Source organism: Dama dama, chromosome 11, assembly GCF_033118175.1.
Source record: "Dama dama isolate Ldn47 chromosome 11, ASM3311817v1, whole genome shotgun sequence".
In the NCBI taxonomy this organism is placed as follows: Eukaryota; Metazoa; Chordata; class Mammalia; order Artiodactyla; family Cervidae; genus Dama; species Dama dama.
The window spans coordinates 99,708,365-99,731,624 of NC_083691.1; the positions used below are offsets into that span (position 1 = coordinate 99,708,365).

The following is a 23,260-nucleotide window of genomic DNA, read 5'->3' on the forward strand; positions in this document are numbered from 1 at the left end:
TACTAATTAATAATAGACGTGAAAATGCCTGTTTCTCCACACTGTTATTAACACTCTCATTCTCAGTGTTGTTTTTAAGTTTTAGTTACTCTGGTAAGTGAAAAGTCTCATCCTGTGATTCTAATTTTCATTTCCCTGGTTGCCAGTGAAACTGAGAGTCTTTTTCTGTGTTTCCTTTGGTGTAAATTGTCTCTTGATATTACTCACCCATTTTTCTATCCGGTAATTTTTCTTCTTCTTCTTTTTTACATATTTATTTATTTGGCTGCATCTGGTCTTAGTTGAGGCATGTGGGATCTTCACTGCATCACCTTTCGTTGCAGCTCATGGACTCCCTAGTTGTGGTATGAAGACTCAATAGTTGCAGCGTCAGGCTTTTAGGTGCTCTGCAGCATGTGGAATCTTGGTTCCCCAACCAGGGATCAGACCTGTATCCCCTGCATGGCAAGGCAAACTCTTAACCACTGGACCACCAGGAAGTCCCTCTTCTTCTTAATTATATTGATTTGTAAGTTGCTTATTACATATGTTTTGGGCACCATGTTTTCTCCTAAGCCTGTAAATTGTCTTTTTTAAACCTTTGTGTTTATCGTTTCACAAAATGATTATTTTTCCTTTTTCAGTAAACTATTCATTTCAGAATAGCTTCAGATTTTCAGAAAAGTTACCATGCATAGTACAGAGGGTTGATTTGTAATTGACTCTTTCCAGCTTGAAAAGGAAGGCCTTCCCCACCCCAAGAGCATAAAAATATTGTGTCCTATTTTCCTTCAGTACTTATATAACTTTGTTTCTCTTGGCTCCTAATCCCATCTGGAATCCATTTTTTGTAGGTACAAAACAGGGCTCTAACTTGATGTTTTTCCCCACCCTCAAAGAGCCAGTGACCCAACACCAATTCTTTTCAGTCTTAATAATCCGTCACTTCCCAAAAGATTTGAAACTGCTTTTGTCATATCCTGAATTTATGACATCCTTCATCTGTTAGCCAAACTGCGATTTCAGGTTCCAGGAGTCAGTGTCTTTCGGAGGGCATCTGTTTGGAGCTCCCGTGCCCTTGGCAGATGCTCCTTGAATACTCGGAGTGAATATCGTGGAACAGACTTACCTGCTTTCGAACAGACACTCCCAAGTAGGGTAAACCCTGCTGTTGAGCACTTTGCTGAGAAAGAGGGCTCCTCACCAGGGCGGATATTATTTATTCATTTATTTAGAACTTGTATTTCTTTTTTTCTAAATAGATAAAGCACTCCAATTGGACAAAATTCAACAAGGACCAAGGAGTACCTCTAGAAAATGCGCCCGTCCCCCTGCCCCCACGCCTGTGCCACCCAGCCTGTCCCCATGTCTCATCTGCTCTTGCATACAGCTTGTCCTCCCCGCCCCTCTTTCCACTTCAGCGCAGGTTTTGGCAGCCGTTCCACACTGGATCGGAAAGAGCGCCTAACTCTCTTCCACAGCTGCCCTGTGTTTCCTGTGGTCTTAGTTAGCTGCCTCCTCCCCTCACCATGCCCCCGTGTTGGTGGCCTTGTCCCCTCCCTCGCGGGCGGCTGCCCTGCTGGGCTCAGACCAACCCCGGGGGAGGAGGGCGTATTATTGTACGGGGGCTGCCACTATCTCTGCCGAATAGTTAAGCACAAAAGATCAAGAACACTCACCAACACTGGTGTGATGCCCGCGCTCTCCCCGACCTCCTCAACCAGGGATGTGCTGTTATGCTGAAGGCAAAGTGGAGCTTAGCAGTGAAAAATGAGAGTAAAAAGCAGCCCCTTCTCCCACAACCGTCGCCTCTCCACGTCATCCTCCAAGGCTGGCCGCAATTCACAGTCTCCAATCTCTTGCCAGTTTGACCGTCCCCATGCTGCCCTGCGGCGGGATCTTGCTTCTGGCGCACATCTGGCCCTGTCACTCCTTCGCTTAAAATCCTTCAGACTTCTATGCCCAGGATGAAATTCAAACAGCCCTGCCTGGTACACTAGGGCCCTCCTGCCTGCTTTTCACGTCCCTCCATGTTCCCCAGCCCCCCAGCCCCTGCAGGCTTCCACACTCCAGCCCTATCCTGAAGCTGTGCCGCTACCCAAACCTACGAGGAGCAGTTGTCTCGAATGTTTCAACGCCTGTTCCCTCTTCACCGAAAAGCCTCTTTGCCTGGTCGACGCTTCCTCACCCCCAAGACTAGGCTCTGAGGAGGCAGCTTCTCTTTGTAGAAACCTCTGGATGCAGAAACTTGGTTGTTGGTGCCCCCTTGGACTGTGAGCATCCTGAGGACAGGGACTGTGACTTTGAACTCTGGGTCCCTGGAATCCTGGCACAGAAGAGGGAGCTTGCTTGTGGAGAGCTGGCTTCTGAAGGGCAGATTTCAAAAAGCAGAGAGAGCAAGAATTTTTCAGTAGCAGACTCCAAAGACAAAGTGGCTCAGCTGGGCCAGGAGATCCTACAGTAAGACTTCGGACATGGATTGCAAATGGACCCAGTGAGGGAAAAAGCAGGAAGTATTAATATCTAGAGACAGCAAGGTCTACACCCAAAGCTCATCATGCATGATCTCTGATCTTGAAAGATATGGAAGAGAGAAGGAAGGGGACACAGGCAAGGCACATGGAAAAATAACATGAACCCGATGAGCCAGTGACAATTCTTTTGGGAATAGCTAAAGCCCACGGAAGGAGCTTCTGTATAATTTTTTTTTTTTTTTTTTCTGCACCGAGAGGTATGTGGGATCTTAGTTCCCTGACCAGAGATCAAACCCACACCCCCTGCAGTGGAAGTGTGAGTCCTAACCACTGGACTACCAGGGACGTCTCCTGTATAGTTATTTTTGATGCCAGGAGAGCTCTTCTGGGTTGACAGGGAAATGATAACCCTGGTGAAGGGAGAACACCACCACGTAATTCATGTTTTGTTTCTGTTTTCTTTTGTGAAGGAGCCTAATTTTTCATCTGGACTGGAGTATTGATCAAAGGGGATTGTAGCCTGTAATAGCAGGGGGAGACCGGATGGCAGCATCTAACTGGGTAGAATGAGTTGAGGTCCCCTTCACGTCTGTCTGTCCTGCACAATGTGGGGGAGCCCTGACTCCACAGCGACCTCTGGGGAAGGGAGAGCTCCCCGGGGGATGAAGAAGAAGGGTGCTCTTCTTCATTCAGCTCTGTGGACTTGACGTGTTCCTCAACAGAACTCCCCAGGGGAAAGCTTGTGAGCACATACATAGAAAAGGAAGCCCTGCTTTCTAGGATTCCTAAGAATAAATCATACCAGCCTAGCCTCATTTAGTTTTTGATAGGCTAAGCAGAAGAATACCCTGGAGAGGGCTGTCTGGGTTCTGTAGGGCATTTGATGGAGATGCACATCCTATCTTGCCATAACATAGCAAGCTGAAGCGTGGGCTGAAGAGTGATGTCCAGTTAGATGGACTCATCGTCAGAAGGTGCCACTGGCCATCAGAGTCTGCCTGGAGGATAGGTCTGGGCGGCACCCAGAGCTCTGTCTCCACTGACAGGTTGGCCAGCACAGACCCAAGGTCTTGAACGAGGCCATTAACAGAACAGTGGTCGGGTTCATGCATAACATGAAGGCAACTGACAGCGAAGATCCACAAAGATCTCAAAAGACCATAACGATGGGCTGAGTGGGAGAGACCAAGCTGCACAGTGGAGAACAGGGTCTAGGAAATGGGATTTCACAGCCAGACGTGTGGACTAGACTTTGGGCTCAACCTGTCAAGAGCGTAGCGTTGAGGGGCTCCCCCCAAAATAAGGGTCCACTTCAGTTCTGAGCGCCTTGCTCAATGAGAATGTCAGCAACCTCAAGGGCTTTCAGAAGAACCCACCCAGACGGCAAAGATTCCCGAAGACAGAGAAGAGTAGCTTGTTGCGCTCGGGGGAAGGGATAGTGTGCAAAGTATGGCAACTTTTTAAATATTTGTTTATTTGACTGTGCTGGGTCTTAGTTGCAGCACATGGAATCTAATTTCCTGACAAGGGATCGAACCCAGGCCCCCTGCTCTGGGAGTGCAGAATCTTAGCCACTGGACCACCAGGGAAGTCCCTGGCGACTTTTCTCCAAGTATGCGGAGGCCCTGACTGAATGGACGGCTATGCGGGTCCCAGGACATGAGACCAGGTGACTTTTCAGGTGTTTTTAGGGGTCTAGGTTTCATCATCATACCAGAAAGAGAGAGAGGGAGGGAGGAGGGGAGAGAGGAGGCTGGCAGTCCGGATGTGACTGAGTGAACCTGGCCCTTGTTTGGTTGTGATGTACACGCAGGAGAGACCATGTCAGGTGGACACTGCACTGCACCGGGTGTCCTTGCAGCCACCACTGCGTCACCAGCCAGAAGGTCACCTGCTCCCCTGGAAGGGCCCTGGACCCGTCCCAGGCATGGCCTCTGCAAAAAGAGCCACTTCGGCAGCTTTCATCCCATGGATTTGTTGTGCTGGGCTTCAGACTCGGGTCCCAGTGGGACCGTACAGGGTTCTGTCTCGTATCTGGCTCCCCTGGCATGGCCAGCACTTGTGGGTGTCAGTCATGGCAAAGCCAGCGATCATAGACAGCTCCTTCGCATTGCCCGGTGGGAGCCCCCTGCGTGGGTCCGAAGCTGTCTGCATGCCGCCTTCTCTTCCTGTCCGTCCTGTGCTGTGTCCACGTTTGTGAGTGCCCCAGCGGGTGTGAGATGCCTGGGCAGACGGCTGAGGAGGAGACCCCCACCTCTGAGCCCAGGCCCCCATCTGCCTGCCTGGGTGACATGTGCTCACATGCAAGACAGGAGACTCCAGGGGAAGGACTGAGGGGCAGGTGGCATGAGAGCAGGCAGTGCCGGGAAAGGTGGCCTGAGCAGCCCAGGAGGGGCAGGCCCGCCGATGCCCTGGGGCAGGGTGCTGGTCAGTGTTTCCACCAGGAACCGGCCGCTGTGGTTGCTTCCTGAATTGCCCTGGAGACACGGAAAAGGCCGTTCACACCTTTGGCCAGATGCCCGATGGCCTTCCTGGGCAGTTCAGCTTCAGCAGGGCCCGGTTCCCGTATGAAGGGGCTACGTTGACCTGTGTGGTGGTCCTGGCACCCTCCTGGCCCACGCGGGCTTGGGGCCTTTGCTGCCCACCCCCCGAGCCCCAGCAGGCTGTCCCTCGCAGGAGCTGGGGGGAGAGGGGCTGGAGGCTGGGAAACTGAGCGCCTGCGCTCCAGGTCCGACTGGGCTCTGTTGTCGGTTTGGAAAAGTCATTTCCAAACCTCCCGGCGCCTTAGGCCCCTCCGCGTGCTGATCCAGCGTCCTGGTCTTGCAGCGGCGCGCGGGGGTGGAGGAGGCAGGCCGCTGCAGGGGCCTGGCCTGGTGTGAGCGCAGTGGGCTGAGCCCGTTGCCTTATATGACAGTAGCTGGGAAGGTTCCAGGGCCTTCTGCGTCCTCCTTTGTCCGCCTGTTTTGAGTTCCCGGGAGGTTTCCCGGGTGGGGTCAACCTCCGCCGAGCCGCAGGCCTCGCCCCACTCCCACCCCCCTCTCCACTCCCCACCCCTGCTTGCGCCCTGCGCAGTTTGGGTGGTGTTTGGGCTGAGTCTTGGCTTTCCCTCCTCTGTCCAGTAACTTCTCAGTGTAAAATTGAAAGCGGGTCCCGTCTCCCTGTCTGTGTGTCCCAGTGGGAGCTGAGAGGGCAGGGGACTAGTTTAGAAGGCAGAGCAGGGCCGTGGGGATGAAAGGCAGTGGGCAAGCAGGGAACGCCGCCCTCTGATGCGGGTTTCTTTCATCCATTCGCCCCCTTGGTGCTCTTTTTAGTGCTTTTCTCTTTATTTTTCACCCCCAGACAACAGCTCTGTCCGCCTCTTCCCTCCTGGAACCAGCCCTGGCTCTGCCTGAACCCCGATCCAGGGTCGGCCCCTCCCCTCCCGCTGTGGGCAAGAGCGCTCCCGAAGGCTCGGGTTTGGGTTAATGAAGCCCAGATGCTGGACTTCTGACTCCCGCTGCAAGTTCGCCTCGCAGCAGCGGCTGGAGGGGCTGGAGGGTCCGTCTACCTCCCATTGTGCTCTGGCCCAGCTGCTGCTGGGCCGGGCTTGGGGGGAACAGCTGGAGAGCAGCTTCTGGCCGACGGTGCAGCGATGGTGGGCGGAGCCCAGGGAGAGACGGGGTGGAGCTCCGGATGTGGGGCGGGGCCCTGCCTGCCTTCACCCGTCGGAGGCTGGTATGGGGGGCGCTGGAAGAGGGGCTTCTGCTTTCTGTCTCTTGGCGGAGTCCATGTGGGATTACCTCTCCCCAGGACTCAGGTGGTCGGTGGGAACACTGGCGCCCTCTGCAGAGGGAACCGGGGTCAGAGAGGGCCCCGCGCTGCCTAATGGCAGCCCTTCCCAGTCCAGGATGGCCGATCCCTCTCAGGGAGGCCAGATGCAACACAAAGATAACATGGGAGGAACTTATGCTAAGGAATTATTCCTTGTCTGTGGGATATTATTATTCCTTATCTATAAGAAATTCAAATTTAACTGGGCATCGTATGTCATCCTATAACTCCGGGAAATAGTGAGGGACAGGGAGGCCGGCTTGCTGCCAGTCCATGGGGGTCACAGAGTTGGACACCACTTAGCGACTGAAGGACCACCACCACCTATGTTTTTATTGGCTAAATTGGGCAATCCTTACCCCACCCCCACCCAGCTGAACTTCTTTAAGTAATCGTTTTATTGAATTGCAGCATACAAACAGAACACCGACTGTAAGTGTGTGCTCAACGAGTTTTCACAAGTCCAACACATGCAGCACCCAGAACGAAAGGAGGAGATTCCCTGGTGGTCCAGTGGTTAGAGCTCATCACTTTTCAATGCTGGGCACAGGTTCAATCCCTGGTCGGGGAACTAAGATCCTGCAAGCCATGTGGTGCGACCAGAAAAAAAAACCAAAAAATGCGAACAGAACCTGCCCCCCACCAAGGATAGCAGGATCCCCGGTTTTGCACTTAATCACACAGGTGTAGTCTTTTGTAATGGCTCCTCCCGCACAGCGCCGTGAGGTCATCATGCTGCTGGGCGGAGTCCTGGCTCGTCCGTGGTCCCTGAGCGCTGCAGATGAAGTCCAGTCATCTGTCCGTTCGTGGGCCGACATTGCACGCCTGCCTGCCTCTCTGTTTTTTCCTACATCGCATCTCTGTGCCAGGGAGGAGGACTGCTGGGTTGTGGGTGGGCACATGCACGTCTTCAGCTTGAGCAGGTCTCACCCAGCAGGTGACTGAGGTGGGTGTATGCATTTACGTCCCCACCAGCTGTATGGGAGCGTTCCGCTCTTTCTCACGTCTGCCCTTCTGGTATGGGGCACTGTTGCCTGATGCTGTTTTTTGTTTGTTTGTTTTAAATCAAGAGCTTCTTGCATTGTTGATTACTCTGATTTTCTTGACTGAGAATATAAACAAGGTGCCTGCTTCAGGTACCACCTGCTCAGCCCGATGGGAAGTTGGAGGAGGCCATTCCCACCTCCGTTCCCCACCACCCAGGAGCTCCCCACCCCCACCACATGAAGCCAGGGTGGGCGCAAGCCCTGGGGGAGTTGCAAGGGTGCCTTCAGCCCCACTGAGGGGGCCAGGTTCAGTCCTGCCTCCCCCAAGTACTTCTTTAGGGAAATGTCATTTCCGAGGGCGGCCTGCAGCTTGCCGTCCCCATGTGCCACCCTTCTGCTCCTTGTGGGGTCCTTCCAGGATGGGGTGGGGGTGCCCGTGGGGTCCCTCCAGCAGTGTTGCTACTCGAGGGAATGTCTCCTCTATGGAGCTGGTTCTGACCCAAGTGTTTTCCACCATGTTCCTTTGGTTTCCTCCGGCTCTAGGACCTCACCTTTGCTTCCCCTGGAGTCAGAGATTGTGGCCACATCAGAATCCATGTCAGGGGCTGACCTCTGCTGCCCGTAGGGGCCACAAGTGTGTGGAAGTGTGAGGAAGATGTAACCCCCCACCCCTCCTCCCGTCACCCCCTCCAGCCTCTCCTGGCCACTGCCACCCCCAGTCCCATCCTCTGGTCTCTACTCCCCTCTTCTAACCCTTTACTCACCCCAGCCCTCAGGGACCCATGAAAGCCAGAGCCCGACTAAGTCAAAGATCTCTCTTGGTAAATGTCACATTGCACTTCAAAATACGTGGGTTATTTTCACATATCTTTTGATACTGATTTCTAATGTAATTCCACTGATAACAGACTCTGATTTTAATACCTTTAGACCATGAAAATTTTGCACCGTGTTTTATGTCCCTGGATATGTTCCAGTATCTCCTAGTTAATAGTCTATGGAAACTTGAATAGAATTTGTATCCTACTTGTATGAAAATTATGTAAATCTTAATTCTATTGAATTGGTTCGTGGTGTTTTCAGGTCTACTGTATCCCTCTACTTTTCTGTATATCCCTTCTATTAATTTTTGAGAATTTGATATTGAAACTCTGATTAAAAATCTTAATCTACTTAAAAATAATTGTAATAATAGTGGTGGTGGTGGTGGTTTAGTCACCAAGTCGTGTCCAACTCTCTGTGACCCCATAGACTGTAGCCCACCAGGCTCCTCTGTGGAATTCTCCGGTCAAGAATACTGGAGTGTGTTGCCATTTTCTTCTCCAGGGGATCTTCCCGACCCAGGCATCAAACCCTGGTCGCCTGTGTTGCAGGTGGATTCTTTACTACTGAACTACCAGGGAAGCCCCAATATATTGTGGCTGCTGCTGCTGCTAAGTCACTTCAGTCGTGTCCAACTCTGTGTGACCTTATAGACGGCAGCCCACCAGACTCCTCTGTCCACAGGATTCTCTAGGCAAGAAGACTAGAGTGGGTTGCTATTTCCTTTTCCAAATATATCGTGGAGCTATATGTAACTTTGTTCTGTATTTTCCAAGTCTCCTGTAAATGTGTTATCATATTTTCATAATTTAAAAAATAAAATAGAAAGAGAAGAAAATCAGAGCCATAAACATTAGCATCTGAAATCCCCATTATAAGGCTTTACTCCAGAAGAGAGCCGGTACCCGCTCCACCCTGAGGAAATCAGTCAGGACTGGCGCTAGACTTAGAAGCACAGCTCAGACTTGCTGAAGAAGCAAAGGGGACTTTATTGGCTGAGCTACCTGACCCACTGACTGCATGGGTCTGGGGGTTGGAGGCTTCAGGCAGGGAGGGCTCTGTGTCTACTTGCTTCATCCTCCAGCCTCCCCCACTGCTGCCCCAGCCCCACCGAGAGGCAGGGTGGCCACCAGTGACTATAGGAGCCCCTCCCAGCAGATTAGTGGCCCTGCTGGAAGAGAACACACTCTACTGGTCCCAGCCGAGACCCCGAGGCCCCCTCGAGTGGCTTGAACTCAGGGGCTGATGGGCCAGGCTCGGCTCACGTGCCCGCCTGGGAACCTGAATCTGGGCTGGGGGTGGAAGTGAAGGGACTCTCCAAAGAAAAGTCACTGAATACTGGGTGGGAAAAAAACAACAAAATGTGGCCTCACCAGCCCCGGTCACCCACCTCCTACCACCTTCCAGGGCTGAAAGATCTTAACGCTGCAAAGGAAAAAAAAAGACAATGGTCTGTACAGAAGTGGATGCACGGTATCTCTGTGTAGCACAGACCTATATAGAAAAAAAACTAAGAAGAAAAGCACCACCATGCTAGCCTCTGAAATCACCACCTTTTTCTTCATTAATTATTCTCTTTTGCTTATTTTTAAACTTTCCCATCTGGCATGTTTTTTATGACTTCTAAAATGTATCATAAATGCTGGAAACCAAAGGAGAAAGCTGAAATTGCCCAGACAGAGGGGCTCTTCCCTGCTCACCTTTCCATGTGTGTCCCACACGTCCCTGCCCATCTCCAGACCTGAACCCCCACCCCCCTCGCAGGGTGCACCCCCTCAGTCTCTCTTGCCCCTTCTCCCACAGGCAGCTTCGAGGCCAGCTCAGCCTCCTGGTCATGGCGCGGCTGCTGAACCAGCAAGAGAGTCTCCCTCTCTGGCAGGAGAAGGCCCAGGTAAGTGTTGCCTCAAGCATCCTCTGGGAGCTGGGGGAACCTGGCCAGCCCCTCCTGCCGTTTTTCCTGAAGGTTGGGAGCCTCAGGCCAGGGGAGTTCAAGGTGGGTTTGCATTTTTTGCTCACATCCTTGCATCTAACAGTCACTTTCTGCACTCCTGCTCTGTGCCAGCCACTGAGGATAAAGCAATGAGCTGGGAGCAGGTATTGCTTTTTTTTAAAGCTGTGGTAAAATATACATAAGATTTACTATTTTAACTTTCTTTTTTTTTTTTTTTACTACCTTAACAATTTGTGTGTGTGTGTGTTAGTTACTCAGTCGTATCCAGCTCTTTGCGTCCCATGGGCTGCAGCCCTGCCAGGCTCCTCTGTCCATGGAATTTTCCAGGCAAGAATACTGGAGTGGGGTGCCATTCTTTTCCTCAGAAGATCTTCCCGACGCAGGGATCGTACCCAGGTCTCCTGCACTGCAAGCAGATTATTTAACTGTCTGGGCCGCCAAGGAATATTTATTCATTTGGCTGCACTGGGCCTTAGTTGTGGATGCTGGATTTTTTTTTTCCCCCTCCAAACTTCAAACTTTTTATTTTGTACTGGGGTGTAGCCGATTAACAATGTTGCGGTAGTTTCTGGTGAACAGCAGAGGGACCCAGCCATACATACAGACGTACCCATTCTCCCCCAAAGTCCCCTCCTAGCCAGGCCACCACATAACATTAAGCAGAGTTCCATGTGCTATACAGGGGGTCCTTACTGGTTATCCATTTTAAATATAGCACTGTGTACAAATTCATCCCAAACTCCCTAACTGTCCCTTCCCCCCAGCAACTGCATGAAGGATCTTTAATTGCAGCATGCAGGATCTAGTTCCCTGGACAGGTATTAAACCCAGGCCCTTTGCCTTGGGAGCTTGGAGTCTTAGCCACTTAGCACCAGGGAAGTCCCCATCTTAGCAGTTTTAAGTGCAGAGCTCTAACCATTCTGAAGGACCACCATCCATCTCCCAAACAGAAACTCTGCACCTGCTGACCTCCGATTCCCATTCCCTCCTCCCCAGCCCCAGCGTCTGTGACATTTTATAGGTGGAAGAACAACAAAGGTGAAAACGAATATGGCCATGAACACTGCCCACTCTCAGTGACCCTTCTGCCCCATGTCAGGCATGCTGGGCACAGTAGTAGAGGAAGGGTCTTCTTTCCTCTTCCCTCTTCTCTCCAGAAAGCTCTGATTGTAACCTCCTTGCAGTATGCAGGATCTAGAGAGCAGTGGTTTAGGAGCCCTGGAGGCAGTGTGGGTCACAACCAGCCCAGGATGTGGGGTCGGGGGAGGCCTGGGGGGCCTGGGGGGGGGGTTATTGAGAATACTCTTACCTGCCTCCAACCCAAGTAGTCTCCCTGGAACCCATAAGACTTGCCGGGGACAGCTGAGCCATCTAACTCCACCATATGAGCCAGGCGAGGCAGTCCCAGAGAAAGGCTGAGTCTATAGTCACTGGAGGTGCACAAGGCAAGGCAGCATCACCCCTTGGCCAGAGTGCCGAGAGAATGTTCTGGACCCTCCTGGGGTGGGGTGGCCTAAGACACCAGTCACAGTGCGGGAGCTCAGAAAGGTGACCAGTTGGGTGGGCTCATCCAAGTGGGCCCTGGCTTTGCCCCAGCTGCCCCCTCTGCCTTTCATGCATTTCCCCCCAAGACTTAGAAGCTTGGCAGGAGCTTCTGGTCCTGGTCCAGTTCCAGTTGAAGTGTCACCTCCTCCAGGAAGCCTTTCCTGACCACCCAACCCAAAGTGCCCTGGCATCAGCACCCTGTTTGAAAGTACTCATGGTGCTCACCTGGCTTCCCTGGTAGCTCAGCTGGTAAAGGATTTGCCTACAGAAGGCCTGGGTTCGATCCCTGGGTTGGGAAGATCCCCTGGAGAAGGGAATGGCAACCCACTCCAGTATTCTTGCCTGGAGAATCCCATGAACAGAGGAGCCTGGTGGGCTACAGTTCATGGGGTCACAGAGAATCGGACATGGCTGAGCGACCAAGCACACACAACACATGATGCTCACCTCCTGGATTTTTTTTAATTTGTTCAGGGTCTATGCCACACACACACAGACACACACACCCCCAACAGCAGCTCCCCAAGTGCACAGACCAGAGGGTTTGTGCTCACTCTTGCTTGTCAGCTCCTAGCACAGTACCTGGCACACACAGGACCTCAGCACACACTTGTGGGCTGAGGGAACCCAGGGCTGAGTTCCAGGGTGTTCAAGGGATGGTTCCCCAGGCAGAGAGCTTGGGAAGGACAGTGAGGAGTCGAGGGGTGGCCTGCACACAGGGCCTGATGACAGAGCCTCTCTGTGAGAAAGAGGATGGAGGGACCAGACAGGGGCAGGGCAGGGCAGGCAGAGATGCAGTGGGAGCGAGACCAGTGGTCCCAGGAGGCCCCAGGGGATGGGGCAGCCTAGTAGGCAGGCATTTCAGGGCAGCCTCTGAACTCTGCAGAGAAGGGAGAGCAGGTGAGAGGCCAGAGAGGAAAAGGCAGGGCCGGCCACAGGTGGTGGGTGGGAGAAGCCACCTTCTGGCAGCACTTAGCAGCGGCCAGGAAAACACAGGCGGGCTAGGGCTTCAGGGTCAGGTCAAGGCTTGGGGTTTGTTTTGATTTGTTTTTTGGCTGGAGCTTGTGCAGGGGAGGGTGTGGGGAGCATGATGAAGGCCGGAGAGGGTGAGGAGAGTGGTGTGGGGGAGAGCTGGGGGTCTGGGCCTGCAGGGGACCCACAGGGGAGGCAGGTGAGCAGGGCTGGCAGGGCGGCAGGCATGCCTCCCCCGGGAGAGCTGGCCTGGGCGCTCCCAGCCTGTCCAGCCAGGTCCAGCCCTGCGCTTGTGGGTCCCAGCTCCAGGGCTGTCCTGCCACACCAGTCGCCCACCTGCCTGCGTGCCCACCGTGCATTCAGGAAACCCCAGCGGTGCACCTCTCGTGTGCAGGCTCCGCACCCGGAGACGACCTCAAAAGAGAGGCTGTGAGCGAGCCAGGCTGAGGACACAATGACTAATTCTGGCCCAGGCAGCCAAGTGGCTTCCAGAGACGTCCTGAACCAGGTCTTGAAGGATGAGTCAGTGCTTGTACAGAGGCGCAGAGACCATCAGCAGGCAGGCAGCGCAGCGCGTGCAGACCCACACCAGATGGAAGGGAAGACGGACCGGCTGGGGCCTGCCTCAGCCATCCCTCCCGTGCGCTTCCCCGTGTGTCCTCCCTGCAAGCCCAAGGCTGCTGCGCGGCCTCCTCCCAGGTCTCCGGGTGCAAGCACTCCCCTTTCCAGTCAGGCCTGTCAGACGGTTCCTTAGGAAATGCGCCTCCAAAGGGTTACCTCGAGCCCACAGCCACCCATGTCCCACCCACATGCTCCCTTTCCCCACTTCTCCTCGAAGCCCTGGCTGCCAGGACTGCCCAGGCCCTCCTCACAGGCCAGTCTGGCCGCCCTCTGCACATGGCTTTGTGCCCAGGGCACTTCTTCCTTTCCACCCATCACATCGCAACCAGAGTGGTGGCTCTAACGTGCACGGAGCACAGCTGAGCCCCAGAGCCCCGTACAGGACTCGCCTCTTGCAGCAGGCCCAGGTGGTCAGGTCTGGTTCTGTTGTTGTTGTTCAGTCGCTCCGTCATGGCCCACTCTTTGCAACCCCATGGACTGAGACACACCAGGCTTCCCTGTCTTTCACCGTCTACTGGACTTTGCTCAAATTCATGCCCATTGAGTCAGTGATGCCATCCACGTTTATAGATAGGGACACGGAGGCAGGTTCAACTAGGAAATTTCTCAGGGTCACGAGGTGGGAGAACTGTGAAGCTAAGATGCAAAACCCAGGTGCCCTGACTCCAGAGTCTGTGCCCTGGACCCCTGCCATGTGCCATCTCTGCTTGTCCAGCCGCTTCCTCCTCGGCTCCCATTGTGGGGACAGCCTAAACCATACCTGCTACTTCATGCTGATGTGCCCAGCTGGTGCCGTGAACTCTGGTCCCGGATAGCAGACAGGAGGACAAGGGCCAGCCCTCCCGCTCCCTTCACCCATATATACATGCTTGATTTTTGCTGCTGTTGTTTAGTCACTAAGTCATGTCTGACTCTCTTGCGACCTCCATGGACTGTGTAGCCCCCCAGGCTGCTCTGTCCATGGAATTTTCCAGGCAAGAGTACTGGAGTGGGTTGCCATTTCCTCCTCCGAGGGATCTTCCCAACCCAGGGATCGAATCTCTGCCTTACTTGCTTGATAAACCTTGGCAGTTGATTCACCATGAAGGGCAGTTCAAGAGGTGAGAACCGGCTCACCAGAGGAGAGGATCCGGGGTGAGTGCCCAGGCAGGGGCTTTTGGGGCATTGCTGGGCAGGAGGAGCTCCCAGTGCCTAGATGGGTTGCATTTCTGTCTGAGGCTGCAGCCTAAGGCCCTAGGAGCAGAAGCGGGTGCTGGAGAACTGAATCTGAGGGACAGGACTTCTGTAGGTGGTCAGAATGCAACAACCCCAAGGCTTGCATCTTCCAGGAGAGTCTTAGGATCAAACTGCTTCTTTCTTGCTGTTCCTGCGAATCCTGAGAATATCCCAGAAACAGCAGGGTTTGGACCCCAGGCACCAGTGTGCTCCAGACACAGCTCAGGGCGTGGAAGATACAGCCCTGAACAGAGCTCAGTCCCTCCCTCCTTGAACTCAGCGGGAGACAGACACAGGCACCAAGAGAGAAGTACATCTTTGGCAACCCAGATGGTGCTAAGTGCTGTGGAGAAAAATAAAGCCAGATAAAGAGGAGAAGGGAGTGTTGGGAGAAGACGCTACTTTATAGTAGTGAACAGAAAAGGGGACATCTGAGCACAGACCTGAAGAAACCACACAGGTTTCTTGGGGGAAGAACATTCCAGGGAGAGGGAACAGCATGTGTAAAGGCCCTGGGGCAGACAAAGGCCTCTTAGGTTAGAGAAAAAGAAAGGCCAGTGTGGCTGGAGCAGAGGGCTGAGGGTGGAGTAAGAGGAGTTGAGGTCAGAGGGGTAAGTGGGACTCAGGTGGGAGCTTGACTTCCATGCCAAAGTGGAGAGCCGCTGGAAGGTTTTGATAACAGGAGAGACATAACTTGATTTATAAAAATCTTTTACTATTACACTGGCTGCTGCGTTGAGACTAGATTGTTAGGGGTTGGGTGTACACATGCTGAGTCACTTCAGTCATGTCCAACTCCATGTCACTACGTGGACCGTAGCCTGCCAGGCTCCTCTGTCCATGGAATTCTCCAGGCAAGAATACTGGAGTGAGTTGCCATGCTCTCCTCTAGGAGATCTTCCGGACTCAGGGATAGAACCTGCATCTCTTTTGTCTCTTGCATTGGCAGGTAGGTTCTTTACCACCAGCGCCCCTAGGGTGGGGTAGAAGGAGACAGTTGTAGTAATCCTGGTAAGAGCTGTTGGCCATGTGGCCTGGGGAGATGGTGACGGAGGTGGTGAGCGGTGGTTAGGTTCTTGGTGCGTTTCACAAGTACAGCCAGTGGGAAGTAGAATGTAAGAGAAAGGAGACGTGGAGGGCTCCAGAACCTGTGCAACTGGCAGGATGGAGAAGCCCTTAACTAAGATAGGCAAGACACTGGCAGAACAGGTTTGGAGAGAAATCGGGAGTTTCTTTCTTATCCCAGGCCACCTCTTGCGACACCATAAGCCTCTTTTGTCAAGCCATGACTTCCAGCCTGGAGTTCGGAAAATATAGGCTTCAAATGGCTAAAATCAAAGGGACCAAAGAGTTGCATCTACTATGGAAAGATCACCTGCAGACCTGACCTGCTATTCATTTATTCATTCATTTAGCAAATACTTATTAAGCATATACAGTAGTCCCTGCTATCCATGGGAGATACAGTTCGAGCTGCTTGTGGGCGCCTGACTGCACCAGGTCATAGTTGGAGCATGCAAACTCTTAGTTGTGGCATATGGGATCTAGTTCCCTGACCTGGGATCGAACCCCATGCCCCTTGCATTGAGAACCCCGTCTTAGCCTCTGGACCACTAGGGAAGTCCCACAAATTGCTTATTTCTGGAATTTTCCGTTTAACATTTTCAGGTCTTGGTTGACCACAGGTACCTGAAACCGTGGGAAGTGAAACTTTGGATAAGGGGGCACAACTGTGTCAGGTGCCATTGCTCTACTAGGCTCTGGAGACACTGCAGGGACCACACCTGCCCTCATGGAGCTGACGTCCTGGTAGGGGCGTGTGAGCAGGTGATCATAAACACAGCAAACAAGTAAGTGGCATCACATATCAGAAGGTGCTAGTTCAGTTCAGTCGCTCAGTCGTGTCCGACTCTTTGCAATCCCGTGGACTGCAGCACGCCAGGCTTACCCTGTCCTTCACCAACTTCCAGAGCTTACTCAAAACTCATGTCCATTGAGTCAGTGATGCCATCCAACCATCTCATCCTCTGTCGTCCCCTTCTGCTCCTGCCTTCAGTTTTTCCCAGCATCAGGGTCTTTTCAAATGAGTCAGTTTTTCGCACCAGGTAGTTCAAAGTATTGGAGTTTCAGCTTCAGCCTCAGTCCTCCCGATGAATATTCAGGACTGATTTCCTTTAGGATAGACTGGTTGGACCTCCTTGCTATGCAAAGGACTCTCAAGAGTCTTCTCCAACACCACAGTTCGAAAGCATCAATTCTTCGGTGCTCAGCTTTCTTTGTAGTCCAACTCTCACATCTATACATGACTACTGGAAAAACCATAGCTTTGACTAGATGGATCTTTGTTGGCAAAGTAATGTCTCTGCTTTTTAATATGCTGTCTAGGTTGGTCATAACTTTTCTTGCAAGGAGCAAGCATCTTTTAATTTCATGGCTACAGTCACCATCTGCAGTGATTTTGGAGCCCCCAAAAATAAAGTCTCTTACTATTTCCATTGTTTCCCCATCTATTTGCCATGAAGTGATGGGACCAGATGCTATGATCTTTGTTTTCTGAATGTTGAGTTTTAAGCCACCTTTTTCACTCTCCTCTTTCACTTTCATCAAGAGGCTCTTTAGTTCTTCTTCACTTTCTGCCATAAGGGTGGTGTCATCTGCATATCTGAGGTTATTGATATTTCTCCCAGAAGTCTTGATTCCAGCTTGTGCTTCATCCAGTCCAGCATGTCTCATGATGTACTCTGCATATAAGTTAAATAAGCAGGGTGACAATATACAGCCTTAATGTACTCCTTTTCCGATTTGGAACCAGACTGTTGTTCCATGTCCAGTTCTGACTGTTGCTTCTTGACCTAAATACAAGTTTCTCAAGAGGCAGGTCAGGTGGTCTGGTATGCCCATCTCTTTAAGAATTTTCCACAGTTTGTTGTGATCCACACAGTCAAAGGCTTTGGCATAGTCAATAAAGCAGAAGTAGATGTTTTTCTGAACTCTCTCACTTTTTCGATGATCCAACAGATGTTGGCAACTTGATCTCTGGTTCCTCTGCCTTTTCTAAATCTAGCTTGAACATCTGGAAGTTTATGGTTCACATACTGCTGCAGCCTGGCTTGGAGAATTTTGAGCATTACTTTGCTAGCTTGTGAGCTGAGTGCAATTGTGTGGTAGTTTTAGCATTCTTTGACATTGTCTTTGGTAAAGCGTCTGCTTACAATGCGGAAGGCCCGGGTTCAATCCCTGGGTTGGGAAGATCTCCTGGAGAAGGAAATGGCAACCCACTCCAGTATTCTTGCCAGGAAAATCCCATGGACAGAGGAGCCTGGTGGGCTATAGTCCAGGGGGTCGCAATGAGTCGGACACGACTGAGCAACTTCACTTCACTTCTTTGGGATTAGAATGAAAACTGACCTTTTCCAGTCCTGTGGCCACTGCTGAGTTGTCCAAATTTGCTGGCATATTGAATGCAGCACTTTCAAAGCATCATCTTTTAGGATTTGGAATAGCTTAACTGGAATTCCATCACATCCACTAGCTTTGTTCGTAGAGATGCTTCCTAAGGCCCACTTGACTTCGCACTCCAGGATGTCTGGCTCTATGTGAGTGATCACACCATCGTGATTATCTGGGTCATGAAGATCTGTTTTGTATAGTTCTTCTGCGTATTCTTGCCACTTCTTCTTGATATCTTCTGCTTCTGTTAGGTCCATACCATTTCTGTCCTTTATTGAGCCCATCTTTGCATGAAATGTTCCCTTGGTATCTCTAATTTTCTTGAAGAGATCTCTAGTCTTTCCCATTCGATTGTTTTCCTGTATGTCTTTGCATTGATGACTGATGAAGGCTTTCTTATCTCTCCTTGCTATTCTTTGGAACTCTGCATTCAGATGGGAATATCTTTCCTTTTCTCCTTTGCCTTTCGCTTCTCTTCTTTTCACAGCTATTTGTAAGGCCTCCTCAGACACCCATTTCGCCTTTTTGCGTTTCTTTTTCTTGGGGATGGTCTTGATCCCTGTCTCCTGTCCAGTGTCAGAAGGTGCTAACTGCTTGGGAAACAAAAGTCATGCCTGGAAGGGGATTAGCAAGTGCAGGTGCCGTGGTCCCACAGGACAGATGGGAGGGGGAGGCGGCAGAAGGGTGGAAGAAGGTAGGGGCAGCCGAGCAGTGTCGAGTCAGAAGGTCCAGGCAGGGCACAGGCCCCAGGGAACAGCAGGGGCATCTTGGGCCTTGCAGACACTTACGTTACTGACTAGAGGATTTTTGCAGAAACTAGTTCCTGTGGCCTTTGTTTCTGATAAGTGAATATTGAAACTTCTGCAGCTCATAAAGGTCGAGTATCAACAGACATATGAATACGTCTCTGGTCAATAATGTGTTCACATCCTGGCCTTCTCCACTGAGCTAACAGAAGCCGCTGCCGGGGTCTGAGTGCAGGAGTGACCGCTCTGTGGACAGTTGCCTGGCCGGGAACGGTCTGCCGCCTCTGGCCAGACGAACCACCGAGGCCAGTGGAGGCCTGCCTTTTTGGGTGATAGTTTGCTTCTTGCCCGGGGACGTCTGTCCTGAAGGGCTGAGTGTTTGCAGAGACAGCTCCCGGCAGTAGGGGTGGAGCAGGGATACGTGCTGGTCAGAGCCTGGCCCTGCCGGGGACCCATGCGGCCCAAATAAGTCCTCATCCCAGAGAAGGGTGTGTCTGCTGGAGAGGGACCGGCTGGGGCTGCCAGAGCTGGAAACAAAAGAGAATAAGCAATAGGAAGGCAGCAGCTTTCCACGCTGGGCAGAGTGGAGCTGTTTTCATGGAGAGAGAGGAAAAACGTGGGAGCAGCCAGCCCTCTGCCCTCTGCTCCCCTGCCTGCCGCCGCCCCCGCCCATGGTCCCAGCCGGGGCGGAGCTGCCTGCCGGGGCGGCTTCTGGGGCTGCGGGCTGCTGAGCGCGCCCTGTGCCTGCACAGCTGTGAGCCCAGAGCAGGCAGGACTGTTTTGGAAACTATCCGCAGACTTGGAAGGCCTGAGCGAGGCAGCACAGCCCTGGTTTTGGTGAGAATCCAGATGGTGCCTGTCTTCGCCCAGAACCTTCCCGCTCTGTCTCCCTGCCACCCGCTCTCCCTTTCTGAAAGGATCAGACGCTCAGCCAAGAAGCCCTGGCCGCCTTCCAGCAGCCAAGGGCCCCAGGCCTGACTCCTAGCCCTCACCAGGCCCAGCTGCTCCTGTGGGCTGTCTCAGCTTGTGACTGGCCGAGGTGCTGAGCAGGTGTCTGCGGCTGAGCTGGGGAGGAAGCCAGGTGTGCTGGGCAGGGCTGTGATTGGGTGGGAGCTGGCCCTGGGCTTAGCCCTCGCCCTTTGGGCCAGCCTACACCTGCTACATCTGAAGAGATGGCGCCTTCGTGAACCTCCCTGGCCCCGCACCTTTGTTCTGGGTCCTCCCTCCCCAGCGCTATAGGCAGCCTCAGAAGGGCCCAAGACGTAGAGCATGCCTGCCCGCCTGCCTGCCAGCCTTCAGTCAGCCCTGGGGCAGGTGGTTGTCCTTGCTGGGGCTCAGTCGAGACTGCCCAGACCAGGTGCAAGGGCTGGGCAGGAAGGGTGGCCTGCTGCAGACACCTGACTTACGAGGCCGCGTGTGCCCGTGTTCACAGAGGGTGAGCAGTTTAGGTGCAGGGCGGGGCGGCTAGCAGGTCAAGTGTCATAATAAGCAAAGGGCAACGTGTGGACCTCCTGGGGAATCCCATTCCACCAAAACGACTGTGTAAGGACATTGTTGAGACAATCAGAGAAACTGAGCACATGTGTGGGATCACAGAAGGAATGCTGGGTAGTCGTGTTGGGCAAGAGAATAATGTGATTACTTTATAAGGGGGAAAAGTCCTTATCCTCTTCTGTTAGAAGATCTTTGTGGGTAAAATGATCTGAAGTTTGGATTTGCTTTTAAATTCTCTGGAAGGAAAAAAAATAAAAATAAAATAAATTCTCTGGAAGGAAAAAGGTTATGGGGGTGAGGGAGAATGTGATGAGTGCAGTCATCATTCACATTCAGAGATGGGCTTTGGGGCAGTTCTCAGCCTCTCTTCTTTCAAGAGCATCGAAAAACCCTGTGTTGTTCAGTTTCTAAGTCATGTCTGACTCTCGGCGACCCCACGGACTGCAGCACGCCAGGCCTCCCTGTCCATCACCAACTCCCAGAGCTTACTCAAACTCATGTCCATTGAGTCGGTGATGCCATCCAACCATCTCATCCTCCGTTGTCCCCTTCCCTTGCCTTCTATCTTTCCCAGCATCAGGGTCTTTTCCAGTCAGTCAGCTCTTCGCATGAGGAGGCCAAAGTATTGATGCTTCAGCACTAGTCTTTCTGATGAATATTGAGTTGATTTCCTTTCGGATTGACAACCCCGATAGTAACTAGTTAAATGAAAAGAGAGGGCCAGTGGGCTTGAGCAGCAGCTGCTCAGAGTTGGGAAGGTCTTGTCCGGTGGCAGAGGAGACCCTCTTTCTGGTCTTGTTTCTTCTAAACTCTGAGTGTCTGCTCAGTCCCGGGATGTGAATTAAAGCTCCGTAGGTCCTCAGTCACTTGTCTAAAGCAGTAGTCCCCAACCTTTTTGGCACCAGGGACCAGTGTTGTGGAAGACAGTTTTTCCACGGACTGGTTGGATTGTGGGGTGGGGGGGTGGTTTTTGGATGATTTGAATGCATTACATTTATTATGTACTTTATTTCTATTGTTATTACGTCGGCTCCACCTCGGATCATTGGACATTAGGTCCCAGCGGTTGGGGACCTGGGTCTCAATGACATGCACCCCGTGCCTGGCCCTGCGAGCCTGTGAGCCCCTGCCCCAGGAGGAACGGCTGAGCCTGTCTCCATTTCACAGGCGGGGACGGGCTCCGAGGGGCCATGTGGCTCCTGAGGGAGAGGTGCCCCCGGTCATGGAGCCAACTGTCTGGCTGCAGAGCCCATGCCCCTGCCAGCCGGGGTCTCCCAGCCACGAATCCCGGAGGCGCCCCAAGCACTTGTGAGTGACGGTCCCCCTTCTCCTCCCCAGCTGTCCTCGCTCTGCCAGCTCCTGGGCCTCATGAGGCCATCATCCCTGAGGCGGTACCTGGGCCCTGAGACCGTGCTGCCTGGCCAGGAGCAACAGCCAAAACCCAGTGCCCAGCTTGACCACAAAGTGAGTACCCAGCCCCTGCCCACCTCCACCGGGGCGCCATCCAGGGATGGCAGGGCTGTCCACACAGCACAGCCTCCCCAAAGCCCTGCACAGGACCGAGCCCGCCAGCTGCTCCCACCGCCTCCACAGAGCCTGTCCCTGGGCCCCTCACAGAGGTGGCACGCTGCGGGCACAGGCACGCAGGCTGGTGGGTTTTGCTGCGTCCTTTGCAGCCTGTCGTGGCTTTGGTAGAGAGGATGCGGGAACTGAATTGCTGGTGAGGGGAGTGGGATGGAGAGGAGTGCCGTGGAGAAGCAGCACAGGGAACATCCCCATGCACGAAGCTGCCTGTTTCTGGCGATCAGAGCCGAGTCCAGCTCCCTGTTCCTATTTCCTGTGGTCTTCACCTGAGGCCGAGTCCTAAGCTTTCCCAGTTCTTCCCAAGTGGCTTCCCAGACCTCACTCAGCTTACCTGAAAATCACGCTTGGAGGGAGTCAGGAGCAATGAGGAGCCCCAGAGCCTGCAGGTCGTGGGGCTTGGAATGGTCAGGCCTGTGGCCTGTGGGGTGAATGTCAAGCTGGGGTGGCTGTGTAGGGCCTTCAGGCTGGGATTCCCAAGCCGGGCTCCCTCAATGAGCGCCCCCACCCCCCCAATCCCTCCATCCCTGGGGAATGGGGGATGAAGGATGCAGATAGGCATCTTCCTAATTTCGGAAGGTGGTTAATTCCAAAAGCTCTCCTGGAGGTTGGATGTTAACGATCAGGAGGCCAGCCTTTGGGCATCATTCTGCAAATCAGATAAGTGAATTAATTACTTAATGAACACAAATGAACTATTAAGAAGATGTGATCACCCCCAGGTGTACGCTCCTCTCCTGGAACACGGAGGAAAGGTTCTCAGCTAAACCTGATGTGAGCACACTTATGAGGCTGCTGCCTCCCAGGAGAGCCTGTCTTCTTTCTGGTCCCTTTCCCCTGAATCTGGAGCCTGTTATGGAGACTGAGTCTGGTTGTTCAGGGATGGGGTGGGGAGCTCGAGAACACAGGTGAGATCAGCCCTTGGGGATGGTACGTCTGAGCAGAGCACAAGTGGGCAGGCCCCAGGCCTGGGCTAGAGAAAGGGAAGAAGTGACAAGAAGGGAAGGTTTGAGAAAGGAGAGTGGAGGCTTGCGTCTGGTCTGGCCAAGGCACCTTGGGGCCACCCCTGGGCCTCACCTGCCTCGCAGAGGTGGTGTCATTGCCTGACCAGAGTGTGCCATTTGGCTCTTTGCATTCCAGAGCCTGTCTGGTAGGAGATGTCCCTTCAGAAGCCCAGGAAGAGAGGGGAGTAGCGGGCTCAGGGTATCCTTTTATCCTTGAGGATTGTTTTCATGCATGTAATCTTGGTGGCTCAGACGGTAAACAATCTGCCTGCAATGCAGGAGACCTGGCTTCGATCCCTGGGTCAGGAAGATCCCCTGAAGAAGGGAACAGCTACCCGCTCCAGTATTCTTGCCTGGAGAATCGCATGGACAGAGGAGCCTGGCGGGCTACAGTCCCTGGGGTGGCAGAGTGTTGGACACAACTGAGCATCTAACACACTCACGCATGTGAAGGATGCTGTTAAGTGTCCCCTTGGTCGGCTGCCATATTGAAAATGACCATGTAGCTGGGAAACGCGGGGAGGGGCAGGCATGTCTCGGCCAGGTGCCCCACACCTGTAGGGTGTGCTGGTCTAGGGAGGCCAAGGCAGCTCTTGCATGCCTCTGTTGC

General features: G+C 53.0%; 1 protein-coding gene across 7 annotated transcripts in view; it reads left to right on the forward strand.

Annotated features, from left to right (window-relative positions):
- Window positions 1–23,260, forward strand: part of FAM178B (family with sequence similarity 178 member B) — an 85,445-nt gene that overhangs the window by 43,832 nt on the left and 18,353 nt on the right. For 3 of the 7 annotated variants that reach the window (XM_061155991.1, XM_061155992.1, XM_061155990.1), the window contains exons 8-9: window positions 9,875–9,962; window positions 21,404–21,529. In XM_061155991.1, the coding sequence (XP_061011974.1) occupies window positions 9,875–9,962; window positions 21,404–21,529 (214 nt within the window). Of the gene's footprint in view, window positions 1–1,245; window positions 4,123–9,874; window positions 9,963–10,385; window positions 10,419–19,148; window positions 19,409–19,964; window positions 20,007–21,403; window positions 21,530–23,260 lie in introns of those variants that run through there. The other 4 variants (XM_061155994.1, XM_061155995.1, XM_061155993.1 and 1 more) reach the window with 4 other exon arrangements.